At 47.7% G+C, this 19,456-nt stretch overlaps 2 protein-coding genes across 6 annotated transcripts in view; one reads left to right on the top strand and one right to left on the bottom strand.

The window, feature by feature from the left end:
• Stard9 (StAR related lipid transfer domain containing 9) overlaps positions 1 to 869 on the top strand; it is an 83,396-nt gene extending 82,527 nt beyond the window's left edge. The window contains exons 32-33 of the mRNA XM_075961898.1: positions 164 to 322; positions 738 to 869. Of these exons, the coding sequence (XP_075818013.1) occupies positions 164 to 322; positions 738 to 839 (261 nt within the window). The 3' untranslated portion in view covers positions 840 to 869. The remainder of the gene's footprint in view (positions 1 to 163; positions 323 to 737) is intronic.
• On the bottom strand, positions 265 to 17,926 carry Cdan1 (codanin 1). Of its 5 annotated transcripts, none has more exons than XR_012909700.1 (29): positions 17,822 to 17,926; positions 17,116 to 17,606; positions 16,729 to 16,935; positions 16,364 to 16,533; positions 16,141 to 16,254; positions 15,984 to 16,062; positions 15,132 to 15,252; positions 14,861 to 14,970; positions 14,389 to 14,478; positions 13,827 to 13,902; positions 13,145 to 13,350; positions 12,717 to 12,837; positions 12,432 to 12,578; positions 12,109 to 12,275; positions 11,697 to 11,784; positions 11,389 to 11,478; positions 11,154 to 11,208; positions 10,831 to 10,964; positions 10,647 to 10,750; positions 10,074 to 10,232; positions 9,363 to 9,426; positions 9,111 to 9,189; positions 8,783 to 8,931; positions 7,135 to 7,242; positions 6,984 to 7,047; positions 6,677 to 6,858; positions 5,714 to 5,821; positions 4,564 to 5,185; positions 265 to 846 (listed from the first exon to the last, which is right to left on the bottom strand). XR_012909700.1 is itself a non-coding variant. In XM_075961901.1 (28 exons), the coding sequence occupies exons 1-28, from the start codon at positions 17,909 to 17,911 to the stop codon at positions 5,060 to 5,062; spliced, it is 3,696 nt and encodes a 1,231-aa protein (XP_075818016.1). In that variant the 5' UTR covers positions 17,912 to 17,926; the 3' UTR covers positions 4,431 to 5,059. The 5 variants fall into 5 exon arrangements, 3 of the variants coding, with proteins under 3 accessions (XP_075818016.1, XP_075818015.1, XP_075818017.1); XR_012909699.1 differs by lacking the exon at positions 265 to 846 and adding an exon at positions 2,178 to 3,286; XM_075961901.1 differs by lacking the exon at positions 265 to 846 and having other exon boundaries at positions 4,431 to 5,185; positions 16,729 to 16,932.
• Between the last annotated feature and the right edge of the window lie 1,530 nt (positions 17,927 to 19,456).

The raw sequence follows: 19,456 nt of genomic DNA on the forward strand, positions 1-19,456 counted from the left end.
CTGGTGGTAAAATGTTTTGGGATGAACTTGGGCTGAGGTGCAATTAGCAGGTGTAGCAGGTGCTAGGGTAAGGTAGCTTAAGTCATCATCCTGACTATATACTTAAACCTATCCCTGTTTTTTATTACACAGGTAGAGAACTCACATGTATCTCTGTCCCTAGGGGCACCTGTCAATTATGGCAGCTCAGTCTGTGTATGACACATCCATGCCAAGACCCAGCAGAAAAATGGTCCGAGGAGAGATCCTGCCCAGTGCCTGGGTCCTGCAGCCTGTTATCATGGAGGGGAAAGAAATAACCAGAGTCATCTTCCTTGCCCAGGTGACACAGTACTGCATCTTATCTCAATGAATACCTGGGGATGTTTCTAGAATCCCTGGTTGCTAGGCCATTTGGCTAGAGTAGGCTCACAGCAAGGGGAATTAAAGTAGGGGGAATGAGCAAGTTTATAGTCTTTGTGAAGCCCCAGCACCAGAGATGAACTAACTTAATATTACGGCTGACTATAGTGTCCTTAGGAAATAGATGGATTGTTGGAGCTGAAGGCAGCAACAGAGTAGAATCCCCATCTTGTAGAGCTCTCCAACTCTCAGGTCAACTCCACCTTCAACATTGGGGAGGGGAAGGTCAGTACTTAGATCCAAACTCAGGAGCCTATGTGCATCTCCACTCACCACTGCCAGAGTGGCTGTTCCAGGTCTGTCTGTACACCTTCATTTCTTCCTTCTCTTTCCAGGTGGAGCTGGGTGCACCAGGCTTCCCTCCTCATCTTCTGAACTCCTTTATCAAACAGCAGCCGCTGGTTGTGGCCAAGCTGGCATCCTTCCTTGGTAGTTAGTATTGGGCTGTGGAGATAGCTGCTGAGATGTAGGCCCAGAACACCTGAGACTCCATAGCTGCTTCTATACCCTGAGGTAAGAGAAGCCCAGGCTGCCTGTGGTAGCCAACTATACAAATGGCATCAGCCCAGCATTGCCAGCAAAATCAGTATTTAGTACTTGGTTACCTCTGAAGAGTGAGCAACCTGAATTTCCTGGCCCTGCCTGTCCAATGAAACTCGATTTCTCACCTTTATTTCCTGCCTCTGGGACTCAACAACACACCAAAGACTGGAAAAGGTATAGCCTGTAGAGCTGGGGACTGCAGTGCCTTGGCAAGGTGCCTCCTTGGTAGGCAAGCACTAGCCAAGGGTGCCCTGAATCTGCCTCCAACATTCATCTCCATTTTGTGATGGAGTGACAGAAAGGATCAAACCAGTTTAAAGAATCAACTGCACAAACCAAAGTCTGATTCAGAATTGTTTTTTTCTCACCGAGTGTTTACAAATGCTTTACTATTCGTATTTACCTACGCACGCACACCCTACTTCTACTGGGTCACTCTGTGTTACTGGTACAGTTAGTCTACCTTGAGCTCAGTACAATGGGAGGCAACTGTGGGGCCTGAAGACCAGTAACAGGTAGGAAGAGCTACATGCTGTTTGCTGACATGGTAAGAGGGATTTCAAACAGACTGTCTTGGAGAGGATTAATTTCTAGTAGGCCTTGACCCTATGCCAACACGATGCCTCAATCTCCCAAATGCTGGGATTATGAGCCACCACACCTGGAACCTACTTTTTATATAAATCTACTGACTGAGTAGGGTGTGGTGGCACATGCCTATAGCACTCTGTTCAAGATCCTGTCTCAAGCAACAAAAAATAAGTATTGAATCATCTCTTTAAGTACTGAGTTTAATTGTTCTAATAGGAGAGGATGGAAAAAGGATTGTTTTCTTGTATCTTGACTCTTGGCCTGGCTGAACACTGAAGATGTTCCAGGTTCTTCCGGAAATGATAGGGATAAAAAACTACTTTTAGTGCTGGAAGGTGGTGTACACTCTAATCTCAGCATTCTAGAGGCAGAGGCAGGTCTATCTGTCTACAGAGCTATGTCCAGGAGACCCAGGACTATACAAAGAAACCCTGTCTCAAAAAACAAACAAAAAACCTCATCTATTTCTGTCACTCAAACTCTTTGGTGGAAAAGGGTACTCTTATGGAGACATAAGAATGGCTAAAGGATATACTTCTTTGCAAGGTTTTTTTTCTAATCCCTTAGAGTATTTATATTACCAATTGAATATTGTGAAACTTCCAAGTCCTAAACTAAAGACAATGAGCCACCATTCTTAGTTTCTGCTTCTGCCTCTTTTCATATAAGTGCCTTACTGAGACTACTGACCAAAAAAAAAGTCAAAATATTTGTTCAAAACAAAACAAAAAATATCCAGGCAGTCGTGGTACACACCTTTAAATCACAGTACTCATGAGGCAGGTGGACCTGTGAGTTCGAGGCCAGCCTGGTCTACGGAGTGAGGTCCAGGACAGCCAGGGCTATACATAAAAACCCTATCTGGAAAAACCAAAAGGGGGGGGGGGAATCCTTGAGGGTCATGATGGCCATATCTACTTATGATCCAGAGTTGAAATTTTCTGCTTACATGCATGTGCTGGTATTTCCTATGAGTTCAGCAACTGTAGGAATTGGAATAGGTTGGCTATCTAGCATAAGATGGTAAGCCATCTGTCACAGAGTCAACTCTCTATAACTTCATGTCCCACATCCATCCATTTAACCATAGATCAAAAGATGTTCAAGCAAAAATTTCTTGTAATTATTTATACATAGTTAAATCATCTCTAGATAACTTAAATTTAAAGGATACAGGAGGGGGAAAAAAAACCTAAGAATCTATTTAAGAAGATAGATGTAGTTGTAAAACTATGCCATTATATATTAAGCAATGGTTGACCACAGTGTATTTCCATATTTGTGGACCTGTACTGATCCTATTGCAAAAGACAAAGGATAAGTCAGGTTTTGGAGAGCATGAGAATCACCCCAGGTTGGGAGCTGAGTATTTTTACCTCTAGAAAGTCCCAGGTGTTCTGTCCATAGAACACACAATACAATTATCACCTACTATAACCCAGAAGACTGCTTATGATTAGAAGGAAGTTTTGAGATAAATCAGACATCCCCAAAAAGAGTACTTATGTACAGAAAGGAGAATGACTAGTCCCCCGTCTAGCTCATTAGCTGCCTGTCTTTATCATCAGTCGTTTGAGCAAGTTTTTCTGCGTGTACCTTAAGGCTTGCTTCATAGCTGAATCCTACAATTTGAACAGCAAGCTTTCCCAAACAATATAAGAATTGGCTGTTAGCCTACTGCTCACCTTTACCAGGGCTCGCAGCTTTCTGGGGCAGGGCTGTGGTTCAACCATACCCTTATAATACTGACCTTTAAGAACAGAAAGAGAAAAAGAAAATTTATGACTGTCTATTGGGCTTGAAGCTCAGTGGTAGAGTAATTCCCTAGGCTTGATACCAGTACTGACAGAACTGAGCAGTCTAAGTTTGTGGTTAATGTGTGAGGCGAGGCCCCTGGACCAAATCCTGACCTGGAAAAACACTTTGATGCTCAAGCATTTTATGGAGTTAAGCGGGGGCTGTTTGGCAGTTGAAAGCATTTGCTGTTCTTCCAAAGGACCCAGGTTCAATTCCCAGCATCCACATGGCAGTTCACAACTATCTGTAACTCCAGTTCTAGGGGATCAGATACCTTCACATAGACTACGTACAGGGAAAACCCCAATGTACATTAAATAAATAATTTTTTTTTTAATAAAAAGGAGTTAAGGGAAGGAGATGATACACCAATGGGTAAGTGAGTTTAAGTTTAGAGAAGCTTAACTTTCCTTAGGTCAGAAGCCTTTTTGACAGCAGCAAACTAAGATATGCTGCATACAAATATTTTACATGTGGCTTCAAGATTTATTTATCACTGAGAACCTTCTGATACTCCCATTAAAGCCCAAGTCTTACTCCCAAAACAAAAAGCCCACTATTTTTTAGGGAAAAAGCACATTATCAAAATACTGTCTTCTTTCTTAAAATCAATGGTTCCAGAGGCTATCAAAATGGCTTGGTGCCAAGCCTGATGACCTGAATTTAAGCCCTGGGATCGAAGAACTGACTCCAAGAAGTTCTCCGACCTCTAGAGGTGTGCCATAGCCTATGTGCAGACATGCTAAGTGCAATAAAAATAATTTCTTAAAAATCACCTGCCCATTTGTAGAAACGAGGTCTTGACAACTATAACCCAGAAGACTGCTTTTGGTCAAAAGTAAGTTCTGAGATAAATCAGACATTCCAAAGTCAACAATACAGATTATCACCAAAGCTGCCAGCCATGTGGGCCAGCCTAGGCAGCAGGGAATATGTCGATAGTAGATGGCAATAGTTCATAGCAGATTGTATCTCTAAGACTGGGTCTCAGCATCAAAGAATGCAAGCATCATGAAGAGACAAGGCAGTTCACTCACTGCAATGCACAAGGCCTGCTTTAAGAAAGGGGATAAAAGCAGGGGAAAATAGCCATCAAGACCTTGTTAAAAGTTTTATTTATAAAAGACCCCAAACCCCTAATTTTCTATGCCATGCTTGGTCTGAGGACTAAGTCCCTGCAAAGAGGTGAAGGTCCACGTAAGACCCAAGTTTCACATAGGTGTGTCCTACCTTATTAATAGGCTGTCAATATTTGGGGGTAGGGTGACAGTCCAGCTTCTGTAGGTGAGAAAATGTAGACTTCCAAATCCATGTTTTGTTAACTTTCTCAAGTAAAGCAGTCCTTTGCCTATCAAGATTTCTCAGAATAAGTTTTAAGAAATGCTGGGATAGCAGCAACTTGAGGCTTGAAATGCACTGACCAGCACACATGCATTTCATTTAGCATCCAAACGAGAAACGCCAGCCTTCCTTCTGCTCCAAGATTGGAGCCTAGGCTTTTCTACTGTGACTCTGAATCCGATTCTCCTTCTTCTAGACTTCAGGTGTTGAGGCCCTTGTCTGTGGATGCTCTGCAGCTACACACTTCCTTCACTTAGAAGCAGTAAGCCTGATTACAGGTATGGCCACTCTTGCCCCAGCAAGGCGTGCAGTGGGCTCTTGAGCCTCCTTCTGAGGCACAGGAGGCAGGTTCTGGAGTCATGCCCGAGAGGGCTGTTTCCCAGCCCTAGCTTTGGGCCAGCACTGTTCCACGGTTTGGTTGCATAAGTTCACAAGCTCTTAGCTGGGGTTCTAGCAGATGGGGCTCAGCTAAGAACAAGCGAAATAGTGTTGATAATTCTTCTGAGAAGTCCTGAAACAAGTACAAAGGTTAAGTCCCAAACAAGCTCTCACAGACAGTGGAGAGACTGACAACCCGGGTATTTCACCCAATGCCTTCTATGAAAAAAAAAATTAATAGAAACTGCCCAGACTAGCAAGCTAAGGCTTAAGTTCTAATAGGGAAAGTGGACTCTCAGGAAGCTGAGGCACAAAGTCTTAATCTTATTTTATGGATACTGTTTTGCTCTCAATCACAAGAACATTTTAAACATAAGCTGAAATCTGACTGTCAAGTCCTGAATATTCACTGTGCTGTGCTGCTTTCCAATTGTCCTCCTTTGGTCTTCTGAGTCTCGCAAAGTAGCCACACAGATCAAACCCAATACTGGAACCACTGGGCATGTAGCTGCCAGCTATGATGGGCCCACAACTGGAAATCCCAGCACTCAGCAAGCAGAAGGAATGCAAGCTTGTGGCTAGCCTGGGCTCCACAGGCAATCTTTAGGACAAATGAGACATTTTCTCTCTTCATATAAGACAAGAGATTAAGACTCCTTACCCCTGGCCACTGGGCCTCATTAAGGCTGCCCAAACAGGCTTCTATCTCCAGCTGTCCCATGAGATTCTTTTCTACCAGCTCCCGGAGTAAGAACAGTAGCAGGTCCCACTGCAAAACACCACAGAGAAGGCCAAAAGTTGTCAAGACCACACACAGTACTCTTAACAGTAGGGACTGAGGACTGGACAGTAGTCCCAAGAGAAAAGAGAGCTGGAGTTAGATGGCTCGGCATGCTGTTAAGGCACTTGCTGCACCTCAGCAATAGAGGTGGCATGTGTCTTTAAACCCAGCACTTAGAAGTCTGAGTTCAAGAACACCCTGGTATACAGGGCAAGTTCTGGGACAGCCAGAGCTACATAGAGAAACCCTGTCTTAAAAAACAAAACAAAAACATTGGGATGAAGCACTGAACAATGTTAATAACATGACTTGCAGGGATGAAGAGAGAGCTCAGTAAAGTGCCTGATGTGTAAACATAATGGCCTGCATTTGGAAACCTGTGTATTTATCTGTAGCCCGAGTGCTGGGGGAGCTAGAGACAGGGAAATTTTAGAAGCCCATACCCTCCTAGTTTATCCAATTAATGACCTTCAGATTTAGCATGAACAGTGCTAACAAGTACAGCCCCACACATAACAGAATCCCCTTAACACATAGCATGAGTGAAGGAGCTAGGTAGGCATGATAGCTCACATCTGTAATCAGCACCTGGAAGGCAGAGGCAGGAAGAATGCTGCAGACTAGAGTGAGATCCTATTTGAAAATCCATACACATGGGCCTAGAGAAATGGTCATAGGTTAAGAGCATTTGTTTGGCAAGTCCAATTCTCAGTACTGACATGGTGGTTCATAGCCACCCTAGTTCCAAGGGATCCCAAAACATATGCACATAGTACACATAAAATATATCTAACCTCCACCCCAAAAGAAACCAAAACTACAGAGGACCTGTGCCTGACTTACCTCCCTTGGCCGAGTATCTGCCAGAAGCCCCAAATTTCTTGGGCTGAGTAGAAGCTGTAGTGGAACTGGCCCCTGGAAGTCATCCTTCCATAAGGAAAGCAGCATGTGCAGAAGCCTTCGAGCCTGTCCTCGCTCTAGCCTGTGCTGTGTTGGGGGCCCTAGGATGGGGATCTGGTCTGCAACTACAGAAAGAGAAAGAGTTTAAATGGAGGCAGAAGAGCATGCCCCACGCTCTTAATCTTGTTTGTATCTAACCCTGGGGTTTGAGGAATGTGGCATGAGGGATTTGATGGAAAAAGAACCATACCCAGGAGGGAAGCTAACTCCACAGAGCACTTGGCCAGATGCTGCTCAGCAGTTGGGCACAGGAACTATAGGGGAAAAGTGGGAGACATGAACATCATTCTTACTAGTCTAAGGACTGGCCCTAAGCCAATGTGGCTCATGCCACATCTTACCTGGCGGCACCGCAGTGACTGGCCCAGCTGGTTTAGGAGCTGTTCCAAATGCTCTGGGGAAACTCCCTCCTCAGGGTCCCGAGGCCCCGCAGCCAGGGAGAGCACATCCTGTAGAGAGCAGTGTTGAGACCTTATGCCAGGCTGACAGAAACTTGGTTTGGGATGGAAACCAGCCGGTGGAGAGAGGCAGAAGGAAAACAGAGCCCAAGGGGGTGAAGCAACTGGGTCAAGGTGTTCTTAGGGCTGAGGCTCAGGCAGTATAGCACAGCTAGGATAAACAATTATGTTGACAACCCAGGAAGCAGATGAAGTGATAAGCCTACAGACTGTGTGCAGCCAGAGAGCTCCAAAGATGTTACTCACCTCGAGACAAAACTATCTAACCAATTCCCAGAAGGCATCTTAAAACATTAGAGAAACTGTCCTATCTAGAGTCTTAACACCTTCTCAGACATCTCAAAATAGAAATCTTCTGCATATCGAGAAGTGTTATCTAGCCTGACACCTTTCTTTCCCTCTCCTTCCTACAGTCCCCACCGATGGACTTTGCTTTCTAGTCTCTATTCTACATCTCTATTCCCAGACCACTAGATAGTATTTTAGTCCTTGGGAGTCTCAAGGCCTAAATATTGCTCCAACCATTCATCTCTGCTTTGGTACCAACAAGGCAGTCATATAAACAAACGGATATGACTGCATTCAACAAAACTTTTATTTACAAAACCAAATCATTTTGGACCATGTTTTTTGTTTTTGCTGATTCTTCCTCTATAATAGAGTCAGTTGCCGGGCGGTGGTGGCACACGCCTTTAATCCCAGCACTCGGGAGGCAGAGGCAGGCGGATCTCTGTGAGTTCGAGACCAGCCTGGTCTACAAGAGCTAGTTCCAGGACAGGCTCCAAAACCACAGAGAAACCCTGTCTGGAAAGACCAAAAATAAATAAATAAATATAATAGAGTCAGTCCCCCCACCCTTATACCAAGGGATAATATGTAAAGCTTACACTATCTTCTTATTTTATAAATGTTTAAGACAGTCTTATTTAAGTTGACCAGACTGGCCTAGTTCTGTGATCCTCCTGCCCCAGCCTCCAGAATAGCCGAGAATCCAAGTCTCATTATCCATTAGAATGGACAGTTTATGCTTAATAGCTACCATTATCACCCACATAGAAGAATAGTACAGAAACCACATCCAGACACTGAAATGCCCCTCCCCCATTTTTCTACTATACTTTACAGCCATTTCTACCACATATATAAGATGCATTTAGTTAAAAACTTTAGATCTGGCCTGTTGTTGTGACATAACACCTTTAATCCCAGTGCTGGGAAGGCAGACATAGGTGGATCTCTGTATGTCTGAAGTTAAATTGGTATGCACAGTAAGTTCTAGGCCAGCCAGAGCTATAAAGTGGTACCCTGTCTCAAAAAACAACCCTTTAGATCTAACTTTTGGGGTGATTCTAGAACAAAAGCTGAACCAATTCAGCTTTGCTCTATGTAATCCCATTCAGTATGGCAAGAAACAGAAACCAGCCAGACAACACACAAAGCTTCTATACAAATCCTGAAGCCAATGTGAAAAAAGAAACAAGCAGCAGGGAGAGGGAGTGGGAAAGCCAAAGGGAGTAGGGTAGCTGTGTACTTTTATCTCGGAGATGAGGTGGGAGGGGAGGGGAGCATGGTGCTCACAGGCTCGGGAGCAGCCCCTCCGCTCCACCCGGGCAGTTGGCTCAGGACCCTGGGCACGTAGCATGCGACTCACGGCTGCTTTCACCTCCCTTCTAATCAGCGCTGCCAGGCAGAGGGAGAACAAGAATGGAGTCACTAGAGTGTCCCCTTGCATGGGCTTGCCATGACAACCCACACCTTTCACTGCTCTAACTGGCTCACCTAATCTCCCACAAACTGCTCAATACCCTGCCCGTCTACCTTTAAAAACTAGGTTCAGTCACTCCTTTCCTAGACCTCACCTGTAATGTTGGCTGACAACCAAGAGCAGGCTTTCTCTGTTGCAAGCCCCACAGCAATGTTCTCTGCACTGTTTAGAACCTGTGGCAGAGAAGGACTGCTGAGTCAGGGATTTGGGAAGGTGGGTACATTAGATGCTACAGTTCAAGACCCACCCTACCCTACAGCAGCCTCACACAGGTGCATGTGTACACAGAGGAGCACATGCATGCATGCCTACTGGCCTGCTAGCTGCAGGCTTCCTTCCTACGTACAGCAGCTGGCGTTTCTTCTGGCAGCAGTGCTCGCACAGCAATGGGGCTCTTCTTTTGGCAAAACCTGAGAAAATACAGGAGGAGGTCAACATCTAGATATTGTAGACTGACTTACAAACTAAATGCCCAAGAGCAAGAGCACCAGGTCCGTGACCTGAAAACCCTGTCTCGGAAGGAAGTGCTGTCCATTCTCCTGCCCTACAACAGATGCTGGAGGAAGGAGAAACCCACCCATTAGCCCTACATTACACACACTCTTCCAATTTAATATCTGGACTTTGTTCCCAAAGACATACCCTTCAGAAAAGGGATCAGAGCAAAGAAGGGGTGGAAAGAAAAGAAATGGAACAAGAGGAATGTGAAAGGACAGGAAATAAACCTAAAGGAAGCTGGGTGTGGTAGCTCATGCCTGTAATCTCAGCACTTAGGACTTTGGGGTCAGGTCAGCCTAGACCAGAGTAAGACCTTATCTCAGGAAACAAAAAGCTAGCCGGGCGGTGGTGGCACACACCTTTAATCCCAGCAGAGGCAGGTGTATCTCTGTGAGTTTGAAGCCAGCCTGGTCTACAAGAGCTAGTTCCAGGACAGGCTCTAAAAGCTACAGAGAAACCTTGTCTTGGAAAACAAAACAAAACAAAACAAAACAAAGAAACAAAAACCAAGAGGAGACTTCAGGAGATTAGGAGGGTCAAATAGATCAACAGTTCTTACTCCCGCCCCTGGGTCAATGCTTGAGCCCCATGGGGACACAGTTGAGAACACAAGAATTCCAACAGCTGGGCTGGGTCTCCCCCTTGCTTTCTCTGCGTCACTAGCTGCTCCTGAAGAAGTGACTCGGCTTGATGCACCAGATCTGCCACCAGCGTTGCCCTTTATCAGAGAGAACAAGGTTTGGGGGGGGGCAGTTAGCTGGGTTAAGAGGAAAGGGAAACAGAGAAATTTGATCAAAATGCCCTTCAAAGGATATAATTTCAGCCTCTTGACTCCCCCAGGTGAATTTGCTCAGTTTGACAACTAGGTGCTAAGAATTTAAAGGAAGAAAATGATAAGGGATTAAGACTAGGATTCTTGGGGACTAGAGAGATGGCTCAGCAGTTAAGAGCACTGACTGCTCTTCCAGAGGACCCAGGTTCAAGTCCCAGCACCCACATAACAGCTCACAACTGTCTGCAAATCTAGTTCCAAGGGATCTGATACCTTCACACCAATGCACATAAAGTTAAATAATTCATTTAAAAAAGTCTTTAGAAAAAAAAAAAACTAGGGCTCTCATTCCACTCTTACTTGATATGTTTGACACAGTTCGATCCAATTCTTTCTGCCACAAATTCTACAGTCCTGCGCAGGGAGGGTGGCTGGTTGTGGAAAAAGGCCTGGGCAAGCTGAGCCTGGCAGGAGGTGGAGACAGAAGTAGTAGTACCATGAGGGCTCCCTTCTGCCTCCCCATTACCCTACCCTTTGCACTTACCTGCAACCCCTGGCTGGTCTTGGGAGGCAGGGTTCCCAGACTGGTGGTGGTAGTGGGAGTGATTTTCCTCACAAAACCCCCACTCCGCCCACTGCTGCCTGAAACCCAGGAAGCAAGCAGTTTCCGGAGTTCTCCTGTAGAGGATTCAAAGGTCTTAATTCCAAAATTACCACCCCCCTCTCCCAAACACCATAGCCTTTATGGAGCAAAGAGGATGAAGTGCCCAGAGAATCTAAGAACAGAGCAATGTGCTAAGGAGTCAAGTCTTCTTGGGTGTCCATGATAAGACATGCATTGACCACAGGGGAGACAGGGATGCTCACCAATGTAGGGGCAGCAGGTATACAGCAGCTGCTGGTCCACAACAGGCACACTGTCCTGCGGAAGAACAGGCCAGGTTTGGAAGGGGAAGGCAGTGCCCCTTTCCTCACAAATGCACAGAAATGGGAGTCAAGCAGGAGAAACATCTTAAGTCTTTACTAGTGTATCTGCTGGTGGGCCCTTATTCTAATTAATTCCTGGGATTCACATGACCCTGGTTTGACCCCCAACACTCACCAAACCATGCTCTGAAGTAGCTGTGTCCACCTCAAAGGCATCTACCTGACCATCTTCTAGAAAGAACAAATCCTCAGGAACTGTGGGTATCTGGTAAGAGGAAGGCAGTTAGAGCTCCATTGTCACTCTGAGACTTGTCATACTTTCTCATCTACTGGGGCCTCGGGTCAAGCAAATTGTCTTCTGAAGCCAGAGCAATATCCATCCCTCTCAGAACCTTCCTTTTCTGTCCCTGCCTTGCTCAGACTCTACAGCTTTCCTGCCCTGCCACAGCAGTCACCCACTACCTATCCAGCCATCCTATCTACCTGGAAAAGCCAGCCTAGGACAGCAAGCAGTAGCAGCTTGTTCAGGAAGCACATCTCCCCTTCATTCTCCTTCGATAAGACCAAACTCCTAAAAGGTAAACAGAGGACATTAACAGACTTGTGCCAAGGATAGAAGGGAGTAAATAAAAGCTATCACTGGGAAGGGAGTTCGCAAAAGCAGACCGAAATCACACTACTACTGAGAAGACAAATAGGATCTCAGTGAGGCTTGCACCTCACATCCTTCTTTGCTAGGCCAAAAGATCGACAGAAGGACCAAGGGAATGGAAAATAACTATCACAGTCCTGCCTCTCCTGAGGCCATTATGGCTGTGGAACCACAAAGACGTATAGATTTCTAGGCCCTCTTTATAAGTAACAGGGCTATGCAAATAAGTCTTGTTCTACTCACCGATGTAAGTGCAGCAGGAGAGTAAAGACACTCCGGTAGTAGTCCAGCAAGGGGACAATGTGGTCAGCAAAAGAGAGGAACTCCACCAGCCAGGGTACAGTAAGTACTGCCCGGCGGGCCCACAACCCCTGCTGCAGCAAAGCCCGTATATCTAGGACAGGAGGGACCTGAGAAAGCCAGGATTTTGTCAATGAGCAGGCCCTTGAAAGGGGCTGACCACCCTCTAACCTGCCAGGTTTCTAGAATAGCCAAGGAAACCAGTCAGCCTCCACATTTTGCTGGTCTATCCAGGTCCTCCTTACCCAGATCTCCCATGCACTCACCTGGCTCCTGAGGGCCAGAATAGAGTCCTGAAGTTCACGGGTTGGGGGTGGTTCAGGTCCTCGGTATGGTAGGAAAGCCACAAAGCCCAGAAATTTAGCCAAAAGTCTAAGACTAAGAAGCACTACAGCAAATTGCCTCCTTTCACCCTGCATAAAGAATCAAGTGAAACAATGTCCTTTCCGTAAGTCTTCTAGAACAATTTAAAATCCATTAAGTTTCCCTTAAACATATATCCTTTCCCTCCTCAATCAGACCCCATCGTCTCCCTTATTCTGTTTTCTAACCTGCCAATCCACATCTGATTCCCCATCTTCATCACCAGGCTCATGCTGAGGCAGGGGAAGGCCATTGAGTTCCCGAATCTTCAAGCTCAAACTATCCATAAGATGCTGATTAAAATGGAAGCTTGGGTGGGGGAAGAGAAAAAGATAAAATAAAAAAATTATTGAAATAAGTTAAAAAAGAAGAAGAACAACAACAACTAGTGATTAGAAGAGGTACCCCAGAAAGGATGCACAAGGAAGATGGGGAGGCTAAAGGACAATGGTATTACCTATGTGGGTGCAAGAACCAGAAGAAAGATGAGAGCCAGCAAATATAAATGATAGAACACAGAAATCACTTCCAGACGTGTCCAATGATTTGCCCTCTGGGAAATCCAAACCTTTCCTGGTCTCAGTCTTTCTCCTGGTGTGACACAGGAGACGCTTACCTGCTGGCACTCATGATGAAATCCCTGAAGAAGCCTTGACAGCCTGGGAAGGTGGGGGGTGGGCAGGGTCCCCCGCTGCTCTGAGGGGCTACAAGGCGTTCTTGGAGCTGCCGCAACCGTCCCAACTTGTCAGCTCCTAACATATTCAGTACATCTGGAGCTTCACCCAGGACGGATCCCCCAGCACTGCCAGGGCTCTGACACATCTGAGATGTCCACAAAGGGAGGAGAAATAAAAAACAAAAGCAAACCCATGAGAAAGACTAAACAAAGTAAGGAAAAAATGGGCTTAGGATATAGTTCAGTGGGAAACACTTGCCTAGCATGAGTGAGACCTTAGGTATGAAAGAAAGAAAGTAACAAGCACTATGGAGGGTTTATCTTCTTAACTGAAAGGAGAAGAGACAGAAACTACAAAGCAACATTTACCTCAGGTCACTAGAAGTAGAATTTGAAAGGATCCTGAATATTAAGCTCTCTTAGTACCTTAGCACAAGTCAAGAAAGGGATGGTAGTTGAGAGGTTAGGTAAGGGCATGAGGTCAGAGAAGGCAATTTCAACTACCAAAAGTAGAAATCCTTTTAAATTAAGCCAGAATCTAGCAGGTGGTCCACCTGGTCCCTAGTGCTAGCCTTGATCTATCTAGCTGCCCACATCTTTTGGCTGCCGCTGAAGTTGTTACCTGGAGAAGCTGTTTTTGGAAAAGCCGGACAAAGTGGCTGTGGCTGCAGGCTGCTGACAGTTGACTCATCATGGCTCTGAGGAGTAAGGGGCAGATATACAGTACATGGGAAGGAGATTAAACAACATATTCTGGGTGTTTACTGAAGACTGCCAGGAGGCCCACACAGAAGAAAGTAAGATGTGTTCCCTTCATCACCAAGATTCCTCCAGGCTAGACAGACTTAACCCATCAAGAAATGCCCTCTCAGATCTTCAGGCCATGCTCAGTGACAATGAACTCCGTGCTCAATGTGAGAGGGAGACAAGGACAAAGGACACTTGGTCAACAACCTGGTCATCTGCCTATGCAGCCTGGATCTATGAGCTTTGTCCCTTCCCAAGCATTTGCCACTGAGTATGAGAAGCTACAGAGAGAAATCCTTTTTCAACTAGGTAGTTACCAACAACTAGAGACTGAGGAAGACACAGGGCAAAGCTTCCCAACAATCACCTTAAACATCACTGGGTTGCTGCTCACTGTCAGAGCAAGGAGACAAACTGAGCAAGGGCAGAGCACCCACCTGATCCTGCTACCCAAGCCCTTCTCAAAATCCCAGCTGGGTTCCTCATGGTGATCTTCCCACTCTCGAAGCACCTCATAGAACACATCCCTGAAAGATATGCAAGCTTGATCAGCTGAATCCCCATTGCTTTTCACCCACTTCCCACAGCACTTTCCCTTGCTTGGAAGGTTTATGATAGGCCTACCCACAGCCCATCCTTAACCTCCATAGTTCTCTACATGATGGTATGTTACAGACCCAGCAGCAGCACATCATAGGCATCTGTGGACAGGGAAAGTTGACCCTAAGATGGTTGGCTAAGCTCAGGGATTCAGGTCTGTGGACATGAAACAGAATGAAGCCAATAGGCTTTATGATGACTGTCAGAAAAGGCCTGACAGTACTAACCCACCACTTTTAGCGCCTAAGTCCTACTTCTAAGACAGTAAACTGCTTTCTATTCCCTCCTCAACAGGTCCCTTCTTTTCACCTCTGTTTTTTAAAAGTATGAAAGGCTCGATCACTGGAAAAGTTGGCACGATTGTCAGTTTCTGGCTGAAAGGAGACAGCTTGAGCAGAGGGTGGCATCACCAGAGAGACCTAAAACATACCAACAACATTAGGAAATAAGACCTGCTGTAATCATGTTAGAAGACTTTACTCCTTATTCCTGTCCAGAATTAGCCCACCTGACAACACCATGAAGATTGTGTGAATTTACAAAATGTCTAGGCTACTAGGAACCTAAGTGGGGTGACTACCTTGGCAACACTGCCTTCATAAGCAGCTCGGAGGCGGCCTTGCAGAGCTGGAGAGAAGCACATCAGCCGCTCATTCTCAGCCAGCAGTTTCAAGGTCCCTTTGTCCAGGTAGGAGAGAACCCTGAAAAGACAGGAGCACATATGACTGAGACTGAATCACAGGCTACAAGCACAAAGTACACCTGACACACAAGGCAGTGTTTAAGCCTAAGTATGGCAAAGTTATAAGCTAAGGATTAATTTGATAAAGGGTGAAGAATAAGACCTCATGGAACTGAGATTGAGAGAGCAAGCTAGGAACATAAACATAGCTATAAACATATGTCAGCCTCCTTGTCTAATTATTACTGTTCTTTCTTCGTCTTATACAGGGCTCTCCACATGGCTGGCAAGCACTCCACTGATTTATAGACTTAGGCCCTTTGTCCCCCTTCTTTGGTATTTATTATTTGAGACTATATCTCACTAAGATTCAAAACTGGTTTTGCATTTTCTGCAACCTGGGCCGGTCTTTTAACTTGCAATCCAGGCTTGGCACCAGACTCAGCTATTTAATTTCTTTAGGGGGGAAACTCACAGCCTTGTTATAGGTGCCTTTAGTTCTAGTTCTTGAGAGGCAGAGGATGGCAGATCTATGCAGGTTCAAGGCTATTTTGGTCTACAAAGGGAGTTCAAGGCCAGCCAAGGGCTACATAGTAAGCCTCTGTCTCAAAAGAACCAATCAACCAACCAGAAAATAGGTGAGAAAGGTCTAGGGCCATAGGATCTATGTTAAGCACAATCATGCATCCCGAATGGCTAGAAGCAGACAGACATGAGACTAAACACACCGCCTCAGCTAGGAAAACTCACTGAAACTGGTGCTCCAAAACCTGCACCGCAAAGAAGACGCAGTCATGGATGCTCTGAAACAGGGGCGTTTCCAGGGGATCTAGGACAACAGCAAATGGTTAGTTAGAACTATCCCACCTGCAAACCTCAGTTCTCAAAATGAGACTTGCTTACTGACCTAGGGTGCCCTGACTTGAGTTAAGGTCACTATTCTTGGTGGCCACCATTCTCCGGGCAGTAAGGAGCTGAAGGACGAAGAAAAGCTCCAAGAAAAGGTTTGGAACCAGGTTCTCTAGATATTTAAAAAAAAAAAAGCCATAACATTGGGCACCACTGACACCCATTCTCTTACCCTGTAGTTGGCAAGCACACCCACCACAGCTCCCTCTGCTCTCACTCACCAGCGATGCACGAGGAGTAGATAAGGGCTACCAGTTCCAGGCGCTGTGGAGAAGACACTCGGGCTGGGTCAGCAGGTTCTGCTGTGAGGCTTCCCGTCCGACTGGGGATGGGAGACCCCAACTCTGGGATGGGACAGGCCGGGGTAGGTGACTGCTGCAGCTGCGTGGAGCTACGTGAACAGAGGGATGGCAGGATTACTCAGCCTGGCTTTCCAGCGACAGCCATACTCAGGTTCTGCCAAGAAGATATCAAGAGCCCAGGAAGCAAACCCAGAATCCCCAAGGGAGAAATCAAGTTCAGGAAAAATCCCTGCAAGTCCCGCACAAGAGGAAAGCTGACATCCCAGGTGGCGGCAAAGCCATACCGCGCCTTCCTGAGCATCTCCCGCTCCTCTTGCAGACTTCTGCACCCTGGGGGAAGGCCAAGGCCCCAAGGGCTAGTGTCCAGGGCTGAGGGTTGGGAACTGGGGACACAGCTGATTGGGGGTGAGGTGAAGCAGGTCTTGGGCTTGGAAAGCGACCTCTCTTCGCTCACCGGAGTTGGGTTGATCCTTCGAGAAGGTTTCGTCCTGCTGAGAGTAATCACAGGTTTTTCTCACATCAGCCTGTTAACAACAGCAGGGCCCCTTTCAACCGCCCCCACCCGCGGCCCCTCAGCTTCTTCCCTCTCAGCCTTCTATCCATCGCACGTTCTACTGTGGGGAGCCCAGCCCCGCTTTAGCGAATGTCTTGCACTAAGGGCCGATTCTCACCCTGCAGGGCCGGGAGGAACGGTGCCTACGGGAGGGAACTCCTCCAAGTTGCTGAGGTTTGGCGGATCAGAGAGCGAGTGTCTGGGGCTGCCGGGGCTGCCTGAGCCCCGAGGCTTCCGGCCCCCAGCCCAGGGCGGGCTCTCGCCGCTGCCCGCCTCGTCCGGGCCCCCAGGGCCGCGACCTCCTCGTTCGCGGGACGGCCCCGGTCCCGGCCCCCGCCTGCGGCCCGCACGGCGGGCCAGAGGCGTCTCGGCAGTGGTGCTGAGGGGCTCGGCCGCAGGGAAAAGCTGGCTGCGCGCCCCACGGCCACCCCGTGGCGGGGCCCCCGACCTCCCTGGCAAGGCGGCCGAGGAGCCCGGGGTCTTGGCCGGGGTTGAGGGGCCCTGCGGGAGGACGCGGCTGCTTTGCTCCCTCAGGAAGTTCAGCAGGAACGGCACGAATTCCTTCCGCAGAGGCCGAAGCGGGCTCAGAGCGGCCACCTCGGAGTTATCCTGGGGAAGAAGCAGAGGTCGCGAGGCGAAAGGGTCAGCTGACAGCCCCGGCCGCCAGTCGCTCAGGCCGCAGGGTGGGCGGCCCGGCAGTGGCGCCCAGAGAAGCGCCCTAGGCGCGGGCCGTCAACCAGGGCCGGCTGGGAGAAGGGACTGAGGCAGCGTCCCCCTCCGGAAGCGCATTCCAGACAGGCCTGAGGGCGCGTCGGCACTGTTACCTCCGAACTCGGGGTGCTGCGCGCGATCCACCGCACGGCGGCTGCGACCGGCACCTCTTCGCGCAGCAGCGACTCCAAAACGGCCGCCATCCCGGTCCTGGCGCTCTGAGGCTACTGCGCAGGCGCAGACGCACCACGGGCGGCCGGGAGGGGCGGAGCCGGCGGCCCGGAGCGACCGTTGGGCGGCGGGGCGGGGCCTTGCGGGGTGGGGCCTGGCTCTGGCTGCCGGTGAAGGTTCTCGGCGCTCTCGGCGCTAGTCTACCAGCCCAGCCAGCGCAGGCCTGCGGGGCGCCCGGAGGCCCTGTCCTGACTGCCTGGCCCAGGAGCAGTGTGAGCTAGGACGGGGCTGCTAGGAGACGGACGCAGCTCTGCGGAGGTCCCGAGTCCGAAAGAGAGGACAGGCAAAAAAAGTGAACAACTCTAAGACACCGGCCCATCAGACCACACATCTGCCATAAACACAGCCTCCGGTCACCGAAAACAGAACTTTTTGATTCACTCCCTCCCCAACGAAAAAAAAGTTACGTGAGTAACCTCCTATTTTGGCCTCCCCCACCCCCAAAGAGGCTGACTTTTCACCACTGGCCAGGCTTTCAGGCGGTCTCCATCAACTGACAGTTTAGCACAGATGCCTGCTGAGAGGCATCTTCATAAAAACCTTCAGCTCACCTTATGAAAGGTCCCCACGACACCCAACCCACAGAATTGTCCTTCAGACTTGTATTTACTCCTTTATACATTGTATGAAATTGTTTACATTAGGTGACTATTTCAACTTCTTGTATTTGAGAAGTCAAGCATATTCACGATTAGCTTAAGAGAAAGGCATTTCTGCAGGTGTTTACACCCATGCGCCATCTCCCCACTTGCTGGTTAACCCTTGGGCTGCATCTCCTGTCGGTCCCTTATTCTGAAAAATATGATTTTCGGACGTTGCTCCTTGGTTTTAAAAAAAATTCCATAATCCCAGCACTCGGGAGGCAGAGGCAGGCGGATCTCTGTGAGTTCGATACCAGCCTGGTCTACAGAACTAGTTCCAGGACAGGCTCCAAAGCCACAGAGAAACTCTGTCTCAAAAAAAAAAATTCCAGCCGGGCGGTGGTGGTGCACACCTGTAATGCCAGCACTAGGGAGGCAGAGGCAGGCGGATCTCTTTGAGTTTGAAGCCAGCCTGGTCTACAGAGTTCCAGGAAAGCCAAAGTTACACAGGGAAACCCTGTCTAGAAAAACCAAAATAAATACGCAAATAAATAAATAAATAAGTAAATAGGAATCTAGTTGAGAAAAGCAGCAGTGAATTGCCATCTGTTCCTCTCCTTCAAAGGAAGACCACTTGGTGACAGAGAACAGGAATCCCTCTAGTGGTAACCGGGATGTTTGCTAGGGAGAAGGAAAGGCAGCTTTTAAGGCTTACTTGTGTGCTGGGTTTCGTGCTTTTGGCAGTAGGCAGGAGAGAATCTCAGTTTCAAAGCCAGTTTGAACACATCCACATCCCCATCCATACCAGGGAAGCCCTGGTTTCACCCAGCTTGTATGCACTTAGCCCCAGATGTCCTTGTCAATTCTGCTGTACTGAATCTGTGACACTCTAGTAGATTAGGAAATGTTTCCACTTTTTGGAACCCAAACCATCAC

The sequence above is a fragment of the Microtus pennsylvanicus genome, chromosome 2, assembly GCF_037038515.1.
Source record: "Microtus pennsylvanicus isolate mMicPen1 chromosome 2, mMicPen1.hap1, whole genome shotgun sequence".
Taxonomy (NCBI): domain Eukaryota; kingdom Metazoa; phylum Chordata; class Mammalia; order Rodentia; family Cricetidae; genus Microtus; species Microtus pennsylvanicus.

Coding starts and splice junctions, on each gene's coding strand:
- Cdan1 (XM_075961900.1), bottom strand. CDS start 17,911: ATGGCGGCCGTTTTGGAGTCGCTGCTGCGCGAAGAGGTGCCGGTCGCA. Junction 16,936..17,115: donor GTTCCTCCCGGCCCTGCAGG/GTGAGAATCGGC, acceptor GATTACTCTCAG/CAGGACGAAACCTTCTCGAA. Junction 16,255..16,363: donor CTACTCCTCGTGCATCGCTG/GTGAGTGAGAGC, acceptor TTAAATATCTAG/AGAACCTGGTTCCAAACCTT.